Here is a 20,016-nt window from a genome sequence, read left to right on the forward strand (position 1 = left end):
CTATAATTTTTCTGACATTCTATTAGTAAAACAAGACTTTAGAAACTAACTACAGGTGATGTCTGTGGGTAGCCAGAAGGACAGAAGTTGTCAGGAAATATTTTGTGGAAGAGGGAACATTTAAGAGTGGTCCTGAATGATGGTTCAAGTTTGGCTGAGTCAAAACAAGTGAGGGGATGATATCCATTGTGAATGAACAGAGTTGGTAGAGAAGAGTTAGTTTTAGAGATTTTAAAGATATGATGAGAAATTTAGAAATTATTCTTAGGAAACGGCACATCATTTTTAAATTCTTTATTGAATAATGATGTAAGCGTTGTTCTTCTAAAATCGTATTTAAGTATTTTTCCAAACATTCTAGTCTCAATGTTTTTGAAAGGAGTTTTTGCAGCCTACCAAAAAGTGTTTCCATAACCTGTAAAGTCAGTTTGAATGTAAGAATTTTTTAAATGCCAATATTCTGGGAATGTTCAAGTACTAAAATGAGAACAGGATATTTCTATTTTTCCAAAATACATTTTTCACAGTAGTAAAAGCATCTGTTTTCCAGAGTATCCTCTACGTGTACATGATTATGGGTTGTGTCTACACAATGTCAAACATATGAATGAACTCTAGCGTTCCATGGAAACCGTGCTTGGGGATTTTTAAAGTAATGATTTTGGTTTTAGTTAGATAATTATAGATCCTGCTGTCAGTCTGACCCTATCTCTAACACATTACATAATATAACTCTTTTGTTTCACCATGTATATCAAAGGTAGAGTCAAGATGAGATATTATATATTTGATTTTAATGGCCAGGTATTTTATTTATCTGTTTACTTATTTGACATTTAATTTTCTTGAGAAAGGCTTTGTTTTAACTTTTCAGTCTGCAATTTAAACCCATGAATATTTGTTACTTCAATGAACATTGAGGATATAGCCTATCACATATGATGCTAGGTCCTATATATATCTACCTTTTCAGATATCATTAAATACACTTAATATACAAACATTCTTACATCAATACCAAAATCCTGTTAAAACATAGGTTTGCATATAATGTAGATAACAACCTATGCTTTCTGTCAGAGTGCTAATCATAGTGTTAACAGTTTGCTTTAATTATCTTGCTTTTGGTCTGGGGTTATTTACATTCATTCTAGTGGATATTTATTTTAATAACAAAAACTAACATGTTAACATTGTGTAATTCATTATTTGGGTTTTGTAGGTGGAGGATACAGGAAGATATACATGTCTGGCATCCAGTCCTGCAGGAGATGATGATAAAGAATATCTAGTGAGAGTGCATGGTAAATTTGGCAAAAGGTCCTACAGTCTATCATATACACACCTGATTAGAAAAACCTGGGACAACACCACAGCACATCACAAGATATGTTTATCAGTTAGGGAATACATATTTTGCAAATCTGATTCTTATATTTGACTAATCAAATGCTGTTGGGGGCAGTTCATGGATTAGTTGGGGGCAGTTATTTGATTAGTTTCTGCATTAATAATTTGTATTCATTGGCTTAAAATAATAGAATATAAACTATGATGAAGAAAATTTAAAAATCCAGAATCTCATCAAAGACTTTTTTACATATAAATGTTTTGTCACAAAAATTTGATGATAGAAAATGTATGTTTATATAGTGTACCTATAGAATTTAACTTGCTTTTACCTCAGTAGTTTGGTGAACATTTTCATGTCAAGAAATATATTTTTATAACATAATTTTTAGTGATTGCACAGTATCCCATTTTACTCCATATTTTTGGATGTTTAGGCTATTTCTATATTTTTACCAACATAAACAGCCCTGCTGTGGATAACTGCATGCACGTGTTAGCCCATTCCCTTTGAGAAATTTCTGTAAGTGCACTTGCTTGGTTACAAACACACACACACACACACACTCTTCTAAGGATTCTGAAACTTATTGTCAGATTGCTTCCTAGAAGAATTGGGCCAGTTAGACCCTGTCCAATATGGTTTTGACATTGAAATAGGAATTGTTCTTCATGGGGAGGAATAATTTAAAAACTAACAGAAGATCTTTGGTTCATTCTCATAGCCTAAATGACTAGGCAGTGCAAACTGTCTGGGATTTAAGTGCCCCGATCATCCCTACATACAAATTAAACCTGCCATTAATTGACATGCAAATTCTATTTAAAAAAAAAAAAGCCACATGAAAAATACTTTCAGTATATTATGATGGGCACTCCCTGATTCAGTAATTTTTAAATCTTATGTTCAGATAAAATTATTACCAAGTGTATAACCTGGACAAGGGATCCCTTCTTTGTGCCTCCATTTCTTTACTGTCAAATGGTGAAAATAATGCAATTTTATTACTTCTATCATTCATGTAGTTGTTGACAGGATTTCTTTACTTAGTGTACATGAAAGTGCTAAATAAGGTAAAAAAAAACTTCCGTTTGTAATTATCTAGGCTATAAATTAAATGAGTAATGTTTTAATTTTATGACTCTTATTACTTCATATAGCAGATCCAACATTTTTTGGATACCTATGATAATATAGATCACGTTACAGCTCATTTTTTAAAGCTCTTGTTGTATTTGTTCTCATACCCAGTACCTCCTAATATTGCTGGAACTGATGAGCCCCAGGATGTCACTGTGTTACGGAACAGACAAGTGACATTGGAATGCAAATCAGATGCAGTGCCCCCACCTGTAATTACTTGGCTCAAAAATGGAGAACGGCTACAGGTAAATTTTTTGATAAGCTCCACAAATTCCTTTCTGAGATTAAAAAATAAAAAATCAGCTCTAGGGCCTTTGCTAGGTACACAAAACCAAGTAACATCAGGCTACTAATTATTCAACATTGCAGCAGTAAGCACAGGGTTTTAAAATTGGCTTTATTATTTGCCTTTGCTGGGGTAGTTAATAGTTGGTCATGGGTCAAAGAAAGGTATTTAGATTCATGACACACTGGAAATTTGCCCAAGTATATATTTCCTTGTGCTCATGCATTGAAGTCTGATTTGAAATACTCACCTATTTCTTAAGACAGAACAAACCAACAAAGTCTCAAAATAACTGCCACGTCACTAAGGAGAATGCTGCTTTTACTGAATTTCCCTTGTCTAAGCTTGGACCTCATGAGTGACCCCAAAGATACCAGGTGTCTGAGACTGGAATCCGTGAAGAACCAGTTACTGGCTGCCTAAGCTTACCATGCTCAGATGATGCCTACCTGCTGTCATACAGTGTCAAAGGCCAGGATCTTTAGTAGCCTTTTAGAGACCACTGAAAGCTTTGACTGTGAATGTTTTGACTGTGATTATCCTAGTGATTTTTTTCTTCTCTGTTCTTCCTCATCCTCTTATTGTAATCTACACTTTGTTTCTAGTAGTTAATTACAAAAGGAGATTATGTCCTCTAATACCTAAGACATAAAGACTTCCACCACCACTAAACCACACAAACACCAAACATGGAGGGGCTGGGTTCTGAGAGTTACTAACATGCTAAATCATCATGCATATCACTTAACCCTCCAGTACTTCAGTTTCTCTGTTTATTGTGTGCCTACTAGAATACCAGGCACTGAATTCGATTTTTGCTACTGAAAATAGGCTTTACCCTCACGGAGCTCACACACTATCTGAGAAGACAGGTTAGTCAAAGATTATAGAGTGGATACCACTAATAAATTGTATATTAGAAGGATGTGTAGAAACAGAGATGAGAAGCAAATAACCCAGACTAAAGGGTAAGGAACAGCCCATGGAAGTCTCTAAAGATGAGCTCAGTTTTAAAGGATCAGTATATACTGGGTGAGGCCAGAGAAGAAAGTGATTCCAATTACAGGTAATGGCATGTACAAAGCTATTACAAAAAAAGGAAGGCTGCTGGTCTGAGAACTGCAAGTAGCTTGGTATACCTGAAATAGATCTTGGTTAAAATCTTTGATGATTCCCCGTAGATTTCAGGATTCTGGTTAAACCACGCAACTGAGCTCACAAGCCCTTTCATGCTCTGACTTTGCCTCCATAGTCTGATCTCCCATGTGTGCACTTCACTCCAGACCATTAGGGGTAAAGGTAAAAACTGAGTGAATGTTGATGATGGAGAAGTCTAGGTTGATCCCAGGTTGACCAAGTGATGTCAATCCTAGGAAAGGGTAAGTTCACTAGTGATGAAAAATGAAAAAAAGATGAGTTCAGGTTTAGACATTTTGAGTTTTAATTACCTGTATTTTCCAAGAGAGGATTGTAGAAATCATTTTAAAATATTGGCCCGTATTTCATCAAAAAAGGCTTTGGTTTCATGGTCCATATTTACTTAAAAAAAAAAAAAAAAGCGGCCTTTGATGTAATCATCACTGTATAATCTCTTGTTGAAGTCATAAGTTTGTAGGAGGTTGACTAGAAAGCAGAGTATGAGAGTCCCAGTTAAGTGAAAATAAAGCTTTAGGCAATAGTAACAATTACAAGGTGAGCACAGGAAAAAAGAAGATGCATGAGACTGAGCAGGAGGACTCAAAAATAGGATTAAAAGTAGGAAACATTGGTGTGTTAAAAGTCAAGGAAAAGGTGGGGGGTGGTTAACAAAGGCCACAGAAGGTACAATAAAGCTGTGTCCATTAGCTTTGGTAATACATATAGGTAATTAAAGACCTGAGCAATGGTTCTTCAAAGAGTGATCTAAGTAGAAGGCAGGTTACAGTTGTTTGGGGAGTAAATGGAAGAAGAGGAAGTAGAAACAAGCGTGAACTGTTCTTTAAAGATTTCTGTATGTGTATTTGCTGAAAGAAAGAGATTGAAGACAGAGGAGAGAGAAAGATCAGTTTATATGATTAGTTATGTTGGATAGGGGAGGTATGAGACCCAGGCACAGATGAATGGGTTAGCCTTGTCAAGAAGGGTCATCCATTTTCTGCAGAGATGGGGAAATAGAAAAGAAGGTTGCATTCATACCCAAGGTGGGAGGAGGGGAGAACTGCTGGTGTGGGGCTTTAATTTTCTCAGTAGAACAGGAAGTGAGATTATCAGCTAAGAATGAGGTTCTATCAGGAGACAAGTCAAATTTGGAAGAATTATAGTTGGTCTATAGAAGGAAAACCAGAGAAAATTGTAATGAGACTTAATAAGTTAGCAGAAAGTACTGATATTCATGGAAGAAAAACATTATGAAAATCAATCTGAGCCAGGTGTGGTGGTTCACGCTATAATCCCAGCACTTCGGGAGGCCAAAGGCAGGATTGCTTAAGGACAGGGGTTCAAGACCAGCTTAGGCCACATAGCAAGACCCCACCTGCATAAAAAAAAATTAGCTGGGTATGGTGGTGCACATCTGTAGTTGTAGCTACTGAGGATACTGATGTGGGAGGATTGCTTGAGCCCAGGATTTTGAGATTACAGTGAACTATGATAGCACCACTACTGCAGCATGGGTGACAGAATAAGAATCTGTCTCTTAAGAAAAAAAAATCACTCTGAAAGTTTTTATTAGCCTAAAACTCTGCTATACCCATATAAAAGTTAAAAATTAAAATATTTTTTATAGAACTTACTATACATATTTAAGAAATTGCTTATTCTCATCAAAGGTAACATAATTTTATCACTAATAGCCCCAATAGAAAGGACTAGAGAAAATGTGTGAACTTTTAAAATAAATGGGCCTGAACTGCATATTTTACTTCGAGCAATGTTTTATTAGAAAGATATATGTATCTGGGACCAAGCTCATACGGTAGAGAAATCTTATTTGGACTATTCCTGAAATGCTTTCATCTTAGGTACAATGAGAGAATATCAATCTTTGATGCTATCTTGAATTTTTTAACAACTATGATCATATATTTTATCCTTAAATTACTTGTTTATATATGTAGCTCTCCAATTAGACTTAATAGTAGAGATTAGGTTTCATTGTGCTATGTTTTCATAATTTTTGGTCTATGCCTAGTTACAAAATAAATTCTTAAGAAATATTTGTGCTAGTTTATTTACTTATTTTTTTAAAATGTTGGAGTACAATGTTTTCCTCTAAGTTAACCAAAGTTAGTCAGCAGGCTTTCAGTTATAAGTGACAGAATTCAAATTCAAACCAACTTAAATGAAAAGGAAAAACAAAAAGGAAATGTATTGGCTACAATAATTGGTGAATTTCCAGAGGCTCTAACTAGATAATGAAGCATCTGTCCTTTCTCTGAATGAACTCTACTTGCATTGCCTTAGATTCAGGACAGGCTGTTTCCACATGATAAGACTGCCACTAGGCTTAGGTCATCCTACAACCTGTGATTCTAGGAAAAAGGGCAAATCCTTTCCCTGACACTCCCAGCAGAGTCTAGAGGAGGACTCTGGTAGGCCTAACTTAAGTCACCTGCCCATTCCTGAATGGATCATAATTGTCAAAGGAATTGGGGGCATAACGTCACTCATTAAAACGGTTCCCAGGGATTTTTGATACTACGAAAATGGTGGAGGAGCAGACAAAAGCATGCTGACAGAGAGCAGCTCCTTTTACTTAGCATCGCTCATTAAAACAGTTCCCTGGGATTTTTGATACTATGAAAATGGTGGAGGAGTAGACAAAGCATGCTGACAGACAACAGCTCCACAGTTCACTATAGTTACTTTTGATGCTGTGAAATAATATTTACTCTCTTTTCCTGACATTTTAATGGTAAATTTATTTACTTGCTGAATCCAGGCAACACCTCGAGTGCGAATCCTATCTGGAGGGAGATACTTGCAAATCAATAACGCAGACCTAGGTGATACAGCCAATTATACCTGTGTTGCCAGCAACATTGCAGGGAAGACTACAAGAGAATTTATTCTCACTGTAAATGGTAAGAAAAGGTATTCATTGTTCCACAATTTAAAAATCTGACCAAGGACATTCAAAGAGATGATAGCTTTTTCTTATGTGCATACTAAATGAAGCCTTGTGCTTATCTTACTGCTTTTGAAAAAGGCAACATGGAGTATTTGTATTAGATCTATACTGCAAATTAACTCAATTTCCAAGAAACATAACTAGAGATATTTTAGTCTATCTTAGAGAATATGTCCAATTACTGTTAGCATATCATGGTGTTTTATGTCATTCAGAATCAGAACCATTGAGGAAGTCAATACACTAAATCACTGGATGACAAATAGCCCATCATCTTGTTCACCTTTATTGATGGTGGCTTGAGAGTACATATGTGCCAAACAGAGACTGCCATAGGACTGTAATTTTATTAAATATAGTGTCTGAATGCCAACATTTAGGAAGATAATATAGACTTTTCCTCAAAACAGTCTATTGGATATTTAATATATAAAATTTTACAGAATAGTGGATGACCCACACAACTAATATCTCTGATACTAAAATTAAAATTCAGGCTGTCTATTCCCATATGAACTCAATGATCAATAAAATGCATGCTCTGAGAATTGCATGATTGATCACAGATGTGCTTTTTGTTAAACCAGCCCACTTTCTGTTCTTCATTTAAAGTGAAGCTGTTTCAGTGTTAACATTCTCTGACCATTATTTGGCCAAAGAGAAATAAGAAATATCATCTTTAATTTGCATCAGACTAGAGCTGAGTTTCATTTAAGCCTCTCTCACAGTAAGCCAGATTTCATACACCATATTAGAGATTTAAAATCCCCCTGCCTACCTACCCTTTATTTTTAAACGCAAAATATCTCGAGTAAGACTTCAGTAATTAAACCTCAATTATATTTATACTAACTTAGATTTGTGTAGACAAAGCCATACATTTGACTCGAAGCTCATCTTATATTATATCTTCAGGGTCTTCATGCAGGCTGTGTTATTTAGTATCACTGAATTTTTTCATGTGCATCTCTTGTTCAGTTCCTCCAAACATAAAGGGGGGCCCCCAGAGTCTTGTAATTCTTTTAAATAAGTCAACTGTATTGGAATGCATCGCTGAAGGTGTGCCAACTCCAAGGATAACATGGAGAAAGGATGGAGCTGTTCTAGCTGGGAGTCATGCAAGGTAACAATACTAGAAAATGTTAAAAATGCTGTAAGACCTGAAATACAAATTCTTAAATTTTTTTTCTAGTGCACTATTTCGGTCTCATTATGTTTAGAATTAGCATTTCATCTTAATACAATAATCAAAATTTAGTATTTTATTATTTTTCTGAGACAGAGTCTTGTTCTGTTGCCCATGCTGGAGTGCAGTGGCATGATCTTGGCTCATTGCAACCTCCGCCTCCTGGGTTCAATTGATTCTCCTGCCTCAGCCTCCCAAGTAAACTGAAATTACAGGCACATGCCACCATGCCCAGCTAATTTTTTGTATTTTTAGTAGAGATGGAGTTTCACCATGTTAGTCAGGCTGGTCTCAAACTCCTGACCTCAGGTGATCCGCCCACCTCAGCCTTCCAAAGTGCTGGGATTACAGGCATAAGCCATCACTCCAGGCCCAAATTTAGTATTTTAAAAGCATAATCCCTGAGGCTTATGTCTACCTAATGATTATAATCCATTCAAGATCACAAGCCCATCTGTTAGGAACCTTTGCGTCGTAACTTTTTCTTCCACCAAGGGTATTGTAAACATGTGTCATCTGAAACAGGAAAAAAACGGAATGGATTTCACCAAGTGTTTAACATTTCCCTTAGTCAAAATATGAATAATCAAAAAAGGCTGATTCGGAAGACTTCACTTGTGGTTTCTTTTGCAGATATTCCATCTTGGAAAATGGATTCCTTCATATTCAATCAGCACATGTCACTGACACTGGAAGGTATTTGTGTATGGCCACCAATGCTGCTGGAACAGATCGCAGGCGAATAGATTTACAAGTTCATGGTAAATACACTTTTATAGATGACATCCAGTCTCTGTGTCAAATGCTCTTTGATAGCCTAAACTAGTGAGGTCATAAAGATCTTGACATTGAAGGCTAGTTAAGCAATTTGCATTATATTATGAATAGTCAAGCCCCAAGTTTTCTCCTTAGTATAGTTAATATCATCACAGCACTATTAAAATTCACAGAGCCTTGTTTGCTCATAACTATGAGGCCAGTTAATAATGACTAATTTCAGTTCAGCAGAAATATTTCACATGGCACACTATTTGCTGACTGTGTTTCCTTCTTATTTGGTGACATTGTCTTAGTTCCTCCATCTATTGCTCCGGGTCCTACCAATATGACTGTAACAGTAAATGTTCAAACTACTCTGGCTTGTGAGGCTACTGGGATACCAAAGCCATCAATCAATTGGAGAAAAAATGGGCATCTTCTTAATGTGGATCAAAATCAGAACTCATACAGGTAAGGATAATTTAATTGAAAAAAAAACTCCCACCAACTGTTTAGAAACAGTTTGTAATGAATCAACATTTTAATTCTATCAGTGGGGCCAGCAAATCTATGGACTATAACAAATTAGCTAGCATATAGAGGGTTTTTTCCCTTAATATGGACTTAGGTTTTCAGCCTAAAATATTTTTATGAATTATAGGTCATCTTTTCCATACATAAACCCTGTGGATGAATGTCAGTGATTACATATAGGATTAGATTTATATCCTGCCTTGTTTAGTACCTTTTAGAATTTTATAAAGGTAAAGGATAAGAACATCATTTTATATAAAAGAAGAACTATTCTGTAAAAATAAATACAAGCTTTAGTTGTAGAATAAAAGTCAAATTTTATACCTTAAAATACAATTTAGATATTGGCAGAATGTGTAGGGAGGAAAAACAGCATTTCTTCCAATTTGTTTTTTTTTGTTTTGTTTTGTTTTGTTTTTTTGCCTTTTACCAAGCTTTACTACCATAGCTCATAATATGGCAATATCTATTTTTCAAAGGCTAAACTTTACATCACTAAGAATTTATGATGTTCTAGGTGAGCATCATTTTTTGGATCTTACCTGAGCCATTAGATCGTTACTCCGTCAAACATTTGCTGTAGCACTAAAAACAAATGCTCTCTTATGTCCACTTTGACAAAAATCAGTTCCAATACACCAGGAAATATAAAACTAAGAGTGTCTCAGTTGAAATTCTATCATGTCTCTCTTTCACACTTTTAATCTTTTGGCATTGGGAGGTTCAGTGACTTGCAAGTATACACTGTATGGAAAATGTGCCATGCTTTTTAATAAAAAGGTGTGTCAAATATGTTTTTATTAAACCATTTTTATCATGCATAGTGTGAAGTAAAGTAGATACTGTAATTTAGATTTACTTTAAATCATGTATGTGTATTTACTAAACCTCCTAAAATGTGAAGTGTTCTAGATTTTAGTTTTATATATATATATATATATACACACATATACACAGTTGTTCAAAACTACATATACATAGATATAGATATAGATATATAGATATTGCCATATTATCTACAAGGTAGCCACACATTTAAGGAGACATGCGAAGTAGGTAAAGGGGTGAGACACACAGACTTGTCATTAGTCATCTGTCAATGGAAATAAATATCAACCTGCTAGGTTATTGTGAAATTTAGAGATAATTTATGCAAAGCATTTAAGATAGTGTCAGGAGTGAATTTGATGCCCAGTAGACAGTGGCTGTTTTTAGTGTTCTCATTGTACTGTATTTCTCCTGGGAGAGCAAGGTTGATCATGATATAAGCATTCAGAGAATGTAAGATTCCCTCTTCAGACAATCCTTCCAACAATTACTTTTTGTAAATATCATATCAAGTTTGAGGCTCTAGAAAGCCACTGCCATATAAACAAACTGTAATGCATAAAGTTTGCCTCAGGGACATGATGTTAATTTTAACATGAGGAAAGAGTACTGTTTTCATCAATTTACAACATGGTACCATGTTAAACTAGCTGAGAAAATTTATGAAAACCTACATATAGTATCTCATGCTTTGAAATCTGTCTTCTAGGCTCCTTTCTTCAGGTTCACTAGTAATTATTTCCCCTTCTGTGGATGACACTGCAACCTATGAGTGTACTGTGGCAAACGGTGCTGGAGATGATAAAAGAACTGTGGATCTCACTGTCCAAGGTAGAACTGGCTTGGAACATGGATTGAAACATGATAATGCTATCACTTCATCATTCCACTACTTTACAAAAGGGATCCCTTTTCTTTCTTTTTTTAAACATTTATTTTAAATTCACGGGTACATGTGCAGGTTTGTTATATGGGTAAACTTGTGTCATGGGGGTTTGTTGTACCGATTACTTCATCACCCAGGTATTAACCCAGAAATAAAAGGAGGAATCCCTTTTATACTTACCTAACTTTCACTTTCAGCACAAAAAGATGATGTATGATAAGTCTTTGGAATTCTTTAACAGTTGGAAATCTGTAGTTTTTTCCCTTTTTGTTGTTGTTGTTTTAGTTCCACCTTCCATAGCTGATGAGCCTACAGATTTCCTAGTAACCAAACATGCCCCAGCAGTAATTACCTGCACTGCTTCGGGAGTTCCATTTCCCTCAATTCACTGGACCAAAAATGGTATAAGACTGCTTCCCAGAGGAGATGGCTATAGAATTCTGTCCTCAGGTAAGACCAAGCTCAGTGATTTCACATCTATCGATTGTATTAGTTATTGATGCATATTCTTACCTGGTCTTTGTTGCACCAGAATAAAAGAATAAAATATGCATGCATTCTTGGACTTAAAAATCTGGAAAACAGATTGTTAAAACAGATCACATAGGAAGGGGATCTAGGGAATGAAAGAAAAAAGTCTGGAAACAAAATAATATTTAAGACTGATCTGAATATAATAAACATGACCACCGGTATTTATGTGTATATTTACCAAACCTAAGGTTTAACAAATTCCCAAGTTACCTGTGAGTGAATCACACTTATTTCGTTGGCCAAATGGAATGTCTCTTCATTTAATGAACATTCAGTGCCTAAGACAGGATATATACTCTATTAAGATTCTAAGACTATATAACTAAAACAGGGTTCTAGGTTTCAAGGCTTTTAAAGTTGAGTATGTAAGACTGAGTAGTGAGTTCTGTGAAGGAAAAATGTTTATAGTGGTAGTAACCCTCATTTATACAATTTATAATATTGAAGAAAAAAAAAATCACCCAATGTATAGGTGATTCACATTGGTGTTTCTAAAACTTATCCTACACTGGGGAGACACAATAGAGATAAAGTAGTAACTAATATCCTGGGACTTTATGAGTATGTGCGTATTATTCTAAGAGAATTTGTATAGAAGGGAAATAGTGGAAAATTTGTTCCCAGGATGCAACTTGGCTTTCAAGACAAATTATTTTAACTATAGAGTGATAGTCATTAAATCATAAAATATATATAAATATATATATATTTAGAATAAAGTATTAGGCTAAGAAAACAATTTAGAACTTTCTCAAAATATTAAACCCAGCAACTTCATTCCTAGGTATTTACCCAAAGAAATGAAAACATTGGTCTACACAAAGACTTATATGCACATCTTCATACAGCATCATTTGCAATAACCAAAAAGTGGAAACAATTAAAATGTCCATCAGCTGATAAATAGATAAATAAAATGTGGTATATCCATGCAATGGAATTCTGTTTGGCAATAAAAAGGAACAAAATATTGACAAATGCTACAGTAGATGAACCTCAAAAACATTATGCTCATAGTGAAAGAAGTCAGACACAAAGGACCACATACTGTATGATTCAATTTATATGAAATGTTCAGAAAAGGCAAATCTGTATAACCAGAAAGCAGACTAGAGGTGGGCTAAAGTCAGGGTTAGAAGTGAGGAATGACTGTAAATGAGCACCAGGTTTTTTCTGGGGGTGATGGAAATATTCTAAAATGTGATTGTGGTGATATATTTATAACTCTATAAGTATACTAAAAATCATTGAATTGTGCATTTAAATTAAATGTGCATACTTATGGTATGTAAATTATGCCTCAATAAAGCTGTTAGTAATAATTTAAGTACTGTGCTAGGCACTTCAGGGGATACAAGTATGAATATAAGCCAAGCACCACCATGCCAGTTGCAGAAAACACACAAGAGAGAGTCAAATTTTATTTAACTAAAAAAATACTGAGATGCAGTATACATTAAAACTTTTTTTCCTTTTTAGGAGCAATTGAAATACTCGCCACCCAATTAAACCATGCTGGAAGATATACTTGTGTCGCTAGGAATGAGGCTGGCTCTGCACATCGACATGTGACCCTTCATGTTCATGGTATGGAAGGCTATTTACTCACTCATTCAAAGTTTGCTGGGTTTGGGGAGGTTTTTCTGGTCATATTTATTCTGAAAGGTATATATTCATACTTGTATCCCCTGAAGTGCCTAGCACAGTACTTATATGTCTGGAGCTATGAATCATAGTAATATCTTGGGGACATGAAAGCCTGGTAGATATTTTTAATAGGCTAAAAAAGGCGCACAAATGACAAACCACTCAAAGTAACTCCAAAATAATTTTTCTTCTTGGATTTTTATAATCTGTTCCTGACTCTAGTTTTCCAGTGGAGTTCTTCTAATGGAAACTGGCTACTGTAGCAAGACTCAAAGAATGCAGTGTGGCCAACATTCACTTTTCTCTTGGGCAATCAAATCATTAATATTTTACAATTAAGAATTTGGGTATTTTTAAGCTCATTACTATAATAGACATGGTTTCCATTAACTAGTGCTATTATTTCTTTTTGTTGATTGGTTTCTTATAGAGCCTCCAGTGATTCAGCCCCAACCAAGTGAACTACAAGTCATTCTGAACAATCCTATTCTATTACCATGTGAAGCAACAGGGACACCCAGTCCTTTCATTACTTGGCAAAAAGAAGGTATCAATGTTATCACTTCAGGTACCTACCACTGTTTCTATCAAGAAAATCATAGCTCATCAGTGTTTTATAATTCAAATCAGCGTGATTGTTTTTAATGAAAAGATTCTTTTTTTTGTTTTCTTTTTTCACTCTGCTTTTGTAACTGTGATGTAGGCAAAAACCATGCAGTTCTTCCTAGTGGTAGCTTACAGATCTCCAGAGCTGTCCGAGAGGATGCTGGCACTTACATGTGTGTGGCCCAGAACCCAGCTGGTACAGCCTTGGGCAAAGTCAAGTTAAATGTCCAAGGTACCTAAATAATTCATCTCTGTTTTCAATTCAAAGATGGTTGTAACAATGTCTACCAAATATTTATATATCTAAAATGATTATGCTGCTGTTCCCCCATAGTTCTCAACATTCTTAGTTTGTATTATCCTACTGGTTTTTCTATCACTTTTATGAAGAAAGTTTAGTGTATTTTTTTTTTTTTTGGCCATTGTTTGTATAAGAAAACACAGGCATCTAATCCTATTTTGAACTTCTATGAACCTCTATTTGATACTCGATTTCATTATATAGGTAAAACTCTTCCCACGTATTTGGAAACCTATGAAAGGGCTCATAATAAGGATTTTCTTTCCAAGTGTTTACAATAGGCTAATCACCACTTAGCTATTAGCCTGGATATTCTGTTGAGTTGTAATGCATCACTATAAAGAAGCATGTGAAATAACTGAATAATCATATTATTTATAGCAACAAAATTATTTGGTTGAATTTGTGCTTGCCATTACATTTGTATTTGCAAGGAGACAGTCTATTCAGAGCAGTTAATTTTTTTCCAAAATATTTTCCAAAACTTGGTGTTCATTTTGGAAGTTTAAATACCTAAAGTGAATCACATAATTTATGTAAGTTAAATACTTTTGTTGATACAGCTTAAATTTTCTAGACATGCAAGCCCTCATGACTATATGTTTATCTCCTCATCTAAAATCGACTGTCACTTAACATTTATTTATTAGCTAGGGACTAGTTTTCTGAAGTGTGCCCAATTACTTTTTTGTTCCCATGAAAAAGTGTAGTGCTCCTTTTCTAATGATATGGTGAAGTCAGGATTTTGTTTCTTATCAATGTTTGCTAGAGCAGTACTGTAGTATGTAATTTGTGCACTCACGCTTCTAAGATGAACTTTGAACTTTAAATTTTTTGTATCTTTTAGTTCCTCCAGTCATTAGCCCTCATCTAAAGGAATATGTTATTGCTATGGACAAGCCCATCACGTTACCGTGTGAAGCAGATGGTGTCCCACCACCTGACATTACATGGCATAAAGATGGGCGTGCAATTGTGGAATCTATCCGCCAGCGCGTCCTCAGCTCTGGCTCTCTGCAAATAGCATTTGCCCAGTCTGGTGATGCTGGTCATTACACCTGCACGGCAGCCAATGTAGCAGGATCAAGCAGCACAAGCACCAAGCTCACCGTCCATGGTAGGTTGTTTAACATGAATCATTTCTGTCTGCTACACTACCATGGCAAAGATAAAAGGCTACCAAGAGCAAATCTGATAGAAGTCAAAAACCCTTTAACTCAGTAATCCAAAGTGTGTGTTGGGCGGGGGAGGTGAGGGGTGGTATGTAGGTACACTTCAAATCTGTTTTCTGTGGACTGTGTTTATGTGTGTTTGTGCACATAGGTGTGTGAGAGAGACAGATTTTATTAATATTGCCAGGATTTTTAATGTGTTGCTGGTACCCTCACATATTGTGATTAGTTGACTTATGAGGAGTCCGTTTGTGTTTTGTGACTTTTCTGCTTTACTTTTCAAGCTTCAAGTCATCTTGGTTCAAAACAAATCACCATATGACCTACATTGTATGACTTGACCCTAATGAGAATTAGGAGATCTATTTGATTCATTATATTAAAGTGGCAAAATATTTACCTATACATTTTTATAACAGAAAAATATTTCCTTTGTATTAAGACAACAAAATATTGAAAAATCAGCATTGAAATATTTTTAGTTTTTATTGTATATTTTGACTAAGGATAGAATCCATGTTAATATCAGTAGTAGGAAACAATAGCAGATTAAACTGCTTCCAACCTCTCTTTTCAGAGGTAATTATTATAATGAGGAGTTTCTGCTTTTTCATTTTTCAGAAATTTGTGAAAGCTGTTTTATTTTTCAAGTGCATTTTAATTTTCTGTAACTTCAGAATAACAGAGACAATTTTGAGTGGAAACATTTTTGGTTGAATAATTTAGCCAAAATTAAAAATCACCATTTATGAGTTTTCCAAATAAATCCCCTGCTTTCAGTTAACATAATTAATCAATATACACTATCCATTTGCCTTCAAATAAATAATACTCCTTCTTTTCAAGTGTCTGTAGAAAATTTACCAAAATTGACCTAAACAAAGAAATTGTTAATAAGTTTCAAAAAGATAGACCATAATTTCTACCCACCATGCAATAAAGCTAGAAATTTGTAATGAACTTTCAATGCCAAAATCCCAAACCCAGATGACTTTAAAAACACTCTTCCAGCCAAAAAGTAGGTCAAAGAATAATTTTCTACTTTCAGATTATTTAGAAAATAAAGACATGACATATCAAAATGTACAGTGTGTGCTCAAAGCTAAAATCAACACAAAGTCATAGCCATAATTCTTTCATTTTGAAAAAGAAAGAACTGAAGTAAATCTACTAATGCTGCAACTTTGTATCCCCTAACAAAAGACAAATAGCGACCCAAGGAAATCAGGATAAAGAAGATAATGAAAATAGAGCATGAATTAATTAAAAATGAATATTTATGATGCACCATTGAGCAAAATCAATTTTTGTGTTTTCCAAATTATGTTTATATCTATTATTATATAATGTTTGTATATTTAATCATATCATAAAAGATAAAAATTAACTTTTAATTGAAAGCAGTTAATTTAACTGAAAGCAGCTAATTAAAGTTTATATAGCAATTTTATTTTTGCTAAGGTCAACTGTTCTGTCACTCTTTAAAATGTCATTAAGATGGGTCCACTTCTCACTGATTTGTTTGAATAATTCCACATTCATTGTTTTGGGAAGGGAGTGTATTTTTACTTTTGAGCCAAGAATTCTTAATACTTTTTGTCTTTTCTTTAGAAGTAACTATCTTAGTTCTAAGTCCAGTCAAGTATTTTTTATTACACTAAAATATTCAGTTCATCTCTATATTGCCTAAATTCTAGTAAAAAAAAATTTGAGTCACAGGAAGTATTTGGTACTATAATGTACCAAATGTGCAGAGTTATGAAGTCACTATGAAAATTTCCTGACAGCATAAAAACTGAATTAAATGTCTTGATCTGGTTTACTTGTATTCATTGTAACATGTAAAATACTGCAATAAGTATTTTTTTCTACAGCACTTTGTGATATTCAATATTGGGTGTCTTATAGTGTTTTCTGGTGACTATTATTAGTTCATCCTCACAATGTATCTCTGAGACAAATATAGCAGTTATACAACCATAGAAGCATTTTTTGGTTTTGTTGTTGGTTTGTTTTACTTCACTGCAATAAACAGAAGTAAATCAAAGATGGAAAAGTCAGGAAGCCAAATAAAATCTAAAGATCTTCTACCCAGTTCTGTCGTTTGCTCAGAAACTGAATGTAAATATATTCAGTAAGTTCAAATACATGAGGATTCTTGCTAGCACCAAAAATACTGATTTCTTTCATAGCAGGAAGCAAATCAATATCGTAATATTTCATTTTTAGTATTTCTAGCAAAGTTACCATGAAGAGAGTTTTTTATGTGTTAATTTTTACTGTGAATAAAGACATTATTGAACTCAGCTTCCTGGATGACTCTTTTTTAAACTCTTCATAGTACCACCCAGGATCAGACGCACAGAAGGACACTACACGGTCAATGAGAATTCACAAGCCATTCTTCCATGCGTAGCTGACGGAATCCCCACACCAGCAATTAACTGGAAAAAAGGCAATGTTCTTTTAGCTAACTTGTTAGGAAAATACACTGCTGAACCATATGGAGAACTCATTTTAGAAAATGTTGTGGTAAGTTTAATGGACATGAACAGATACGTTAAGCCAGATTATAAATTTGCTGTCATACTTTTAATAATTTAGCATGGAAGTATATTCTTTAATAATTAAAAATATATATTATAAAATCAGGTCACAAAATTAATTTCACACATATTTCATTTTATGTCCCTTGAATAATATTTGACAGATGATAGGAACTCACAAATGCCCTCCTTCTAAAATTATGTTTGTGGAAATATGTGTTTATCAGGAAAAATTTTAAGTACCATTGCTATATTCTCTGCTCTTAATCTTACAGGGCAATGATAAGTATCTAGAGTAAATAACTTTCAATTCTTTAGTACTTCAAGGGGAAAAAATGTTAAACATTTTTTTAAAAAGGAAAAAAGTCTATGTGTCTCAATGCAATCAGAAGCAGTCATTAATATTCAACATAAGTATTTATGTATATTCATATTTGAATATTCCTATTCAAATAGTCAACAAATATTTATCGAACACCTTCTCTGCAACTAGCACTGGTTTAGGCATTGGGAATACATCAGCGAACAAAAGAATCAAAGATCTTTGCCCTCATGGAGTTTATATGTAGAGGAAGGAGACAATAAAAATGAAAAATAATAATGTCAGAAGAAAATAAGTCAGAAGAAAAAAAATGGCATGAAAAATAAGAAAGGGGTAAAGGGTTTCAGGAGTTGGAGCAGTGAAGATAACAGTTGTAAATAGGGTAGTCAGAGTAAGTTCTCTTTGGGAAGGTGACATTTGAGCCAAACTTGAAGGAAGTGAATTAGCCAAGCAAATATGTGGAGGAGCAGACCAGGGGAAAAAAAAATAGGTGGAGCAAAGCACTTGAGGTGGAAACATGTCCAGTGTATTTGAAAAACAGGAAGCCAGTGAAAGCAAAGCAAAGAAAGAATGAAAGGAGAAAGACGTCAGTGATAAATGGAGGCCAAATCATGTCAGGTCTTACAGGTCATTGTACAATTTTACCTTTTACTCTAAGTCAGAATCCACTGCAGGTTTTTGAGCAGGTTTTTATATGCCTTACATTTTTAAAGGGTTATGTTGGCTGTTGTGGTGAGAATCAGAGGTAGGGAGACAAGGACAGGACCAGTGAGACCTCTTGGGAAGACTGTCTGGAGGCAGATGAGAAATGATAGAACTCAAAGCAGAATGTTAGCAGAGAAGAGGCAAGAAGTAAAATTCTGCATATACTTTGAAGCTAGCATTTTCTGACAGATTGCAAGTAGGGTGTGAGGAAAAAAAAATAAGAATGACTCAAATGTTTGAGACTGAAGGCATGAACAATTGGAAGGGTGAAAGAGCCATCAGCTGTGATGGTGAAGGCTACAGGCAGTACAAGAAGGGGCCGTTGGAAGGAATTGGGAGCTCAGTTTTGGGGCATGAGTGTGAGACGTATCTTAGGCATCAGAGCAAAGAGAATAAGAAGTTCAACAGACTTTGAGTTTGTAAGAAAGTATCAGTATTTGGGTTGGAGATGCTGATAGTCATCAGCATAAAGTTTATATTTAAAGCCATAGCACTGTATGAGATCACCAAAAAAATGAGTACAGATAGATATAGAAGAAAAGAGGACCAGAGGCTGAGCCTTCTCATGTGCCAACATTAAGATGTTAATGTTGAGGAGAAGCCCCCCAAAAAGTTGGAGAAGCAACCAGTGAGACAGGAGGGAAACTAGGAAAGCATAGTGTCCTGAAAGCCATGTAAAGGTGGTTTCAGATAGAAAGGACTCGTAATTGTGTCAGGTGCTACAAATGCATCAAGAAAGATGAGTCGTGAGAGCTGGTCATTGAATTTAGCAAGTGAAGCCTCAGAAGTGTAGGTAATAGTGCCCTTTCTCTTACCATTTCCTCTGATAGTTTTGGTGGTCTTTGATAGCACCTTACTCAGAGAGCCAACTATGCTGTCAAGATGCTGTCAGCTTTTGGGATTATTTGCTCTTTATTTGTGCAATGCAGAGCAGCTATACACTTGATAGCCAGTAAACCACAGAATCTACAGTTTTCTGAAATCTTACCACTGTAGAATGATTATGGGCTTGTATTTAAACTTCCATACATTTTAAATTATGTTATGCAAAAGCTAACCTGATGGTTAAAAGATGGAGATTTAAATCGTCTTTGGATAAGAG

General features: G+C 34.8%; 1 protein-coding gene across 1 annotated transcript in view; it reads left to right on the forward strand.

Moving 5' to 3' along the window:
• HMCN1 (hemicentin 1) overlaps positions 1-20,016 on the forward strand; it is a 461,890-nt gene that overhangs the window by 374,027 nt on the left and 67,847 nt on the right. The window contains 13 exon segments of the mRNA XM_033196479.1: positions 1,223-1,304; positions 2,603-2,739; positions 6,700-6,841; positions 7,867-8,011; positions 8,708-8,835; positions 9,148-9,304; positions 10,905-11,026; positions 11,367-11,531; positions 13,095-13,202; positions 13,693-13,830; positions 13,966-14,100; positions 15,017-15,286; positions 17,683-17,873. Of these exon segments, the coding sequence (XP_033052370.1) occupies positions 1,223-1,304; positions 2,603-2,739; positions 6,700-6,841; positions 7,867-8,011; positions 8,708-8,835; positions 9,148-9,304; positions 10,905-11,026; positions 11,367-11,531; positions 13,095-13,202; positions 13,693-13,830; positions 13,966-14,100; positions 15,017-15,286; positions 17,683-17,873 (1,920 nt within the window).

The sequence above is a fragment of the Trachypithecus francoisi genome, unplaced genomic scaffold (genome assembly GCF_009764315.1).
Source record: "Trachypithecus francoisi isolate TF-2019V2 unplaced genomic scaffold, Tfra_2.0 Lachesis_group5, whole genome shotgun sequence".
NCBI lineage: Eukaryota > Metazoa > Chordata > Mammalia > Primates > Cercopithecidae > Trachypithecus > Trachypithecus francoisi.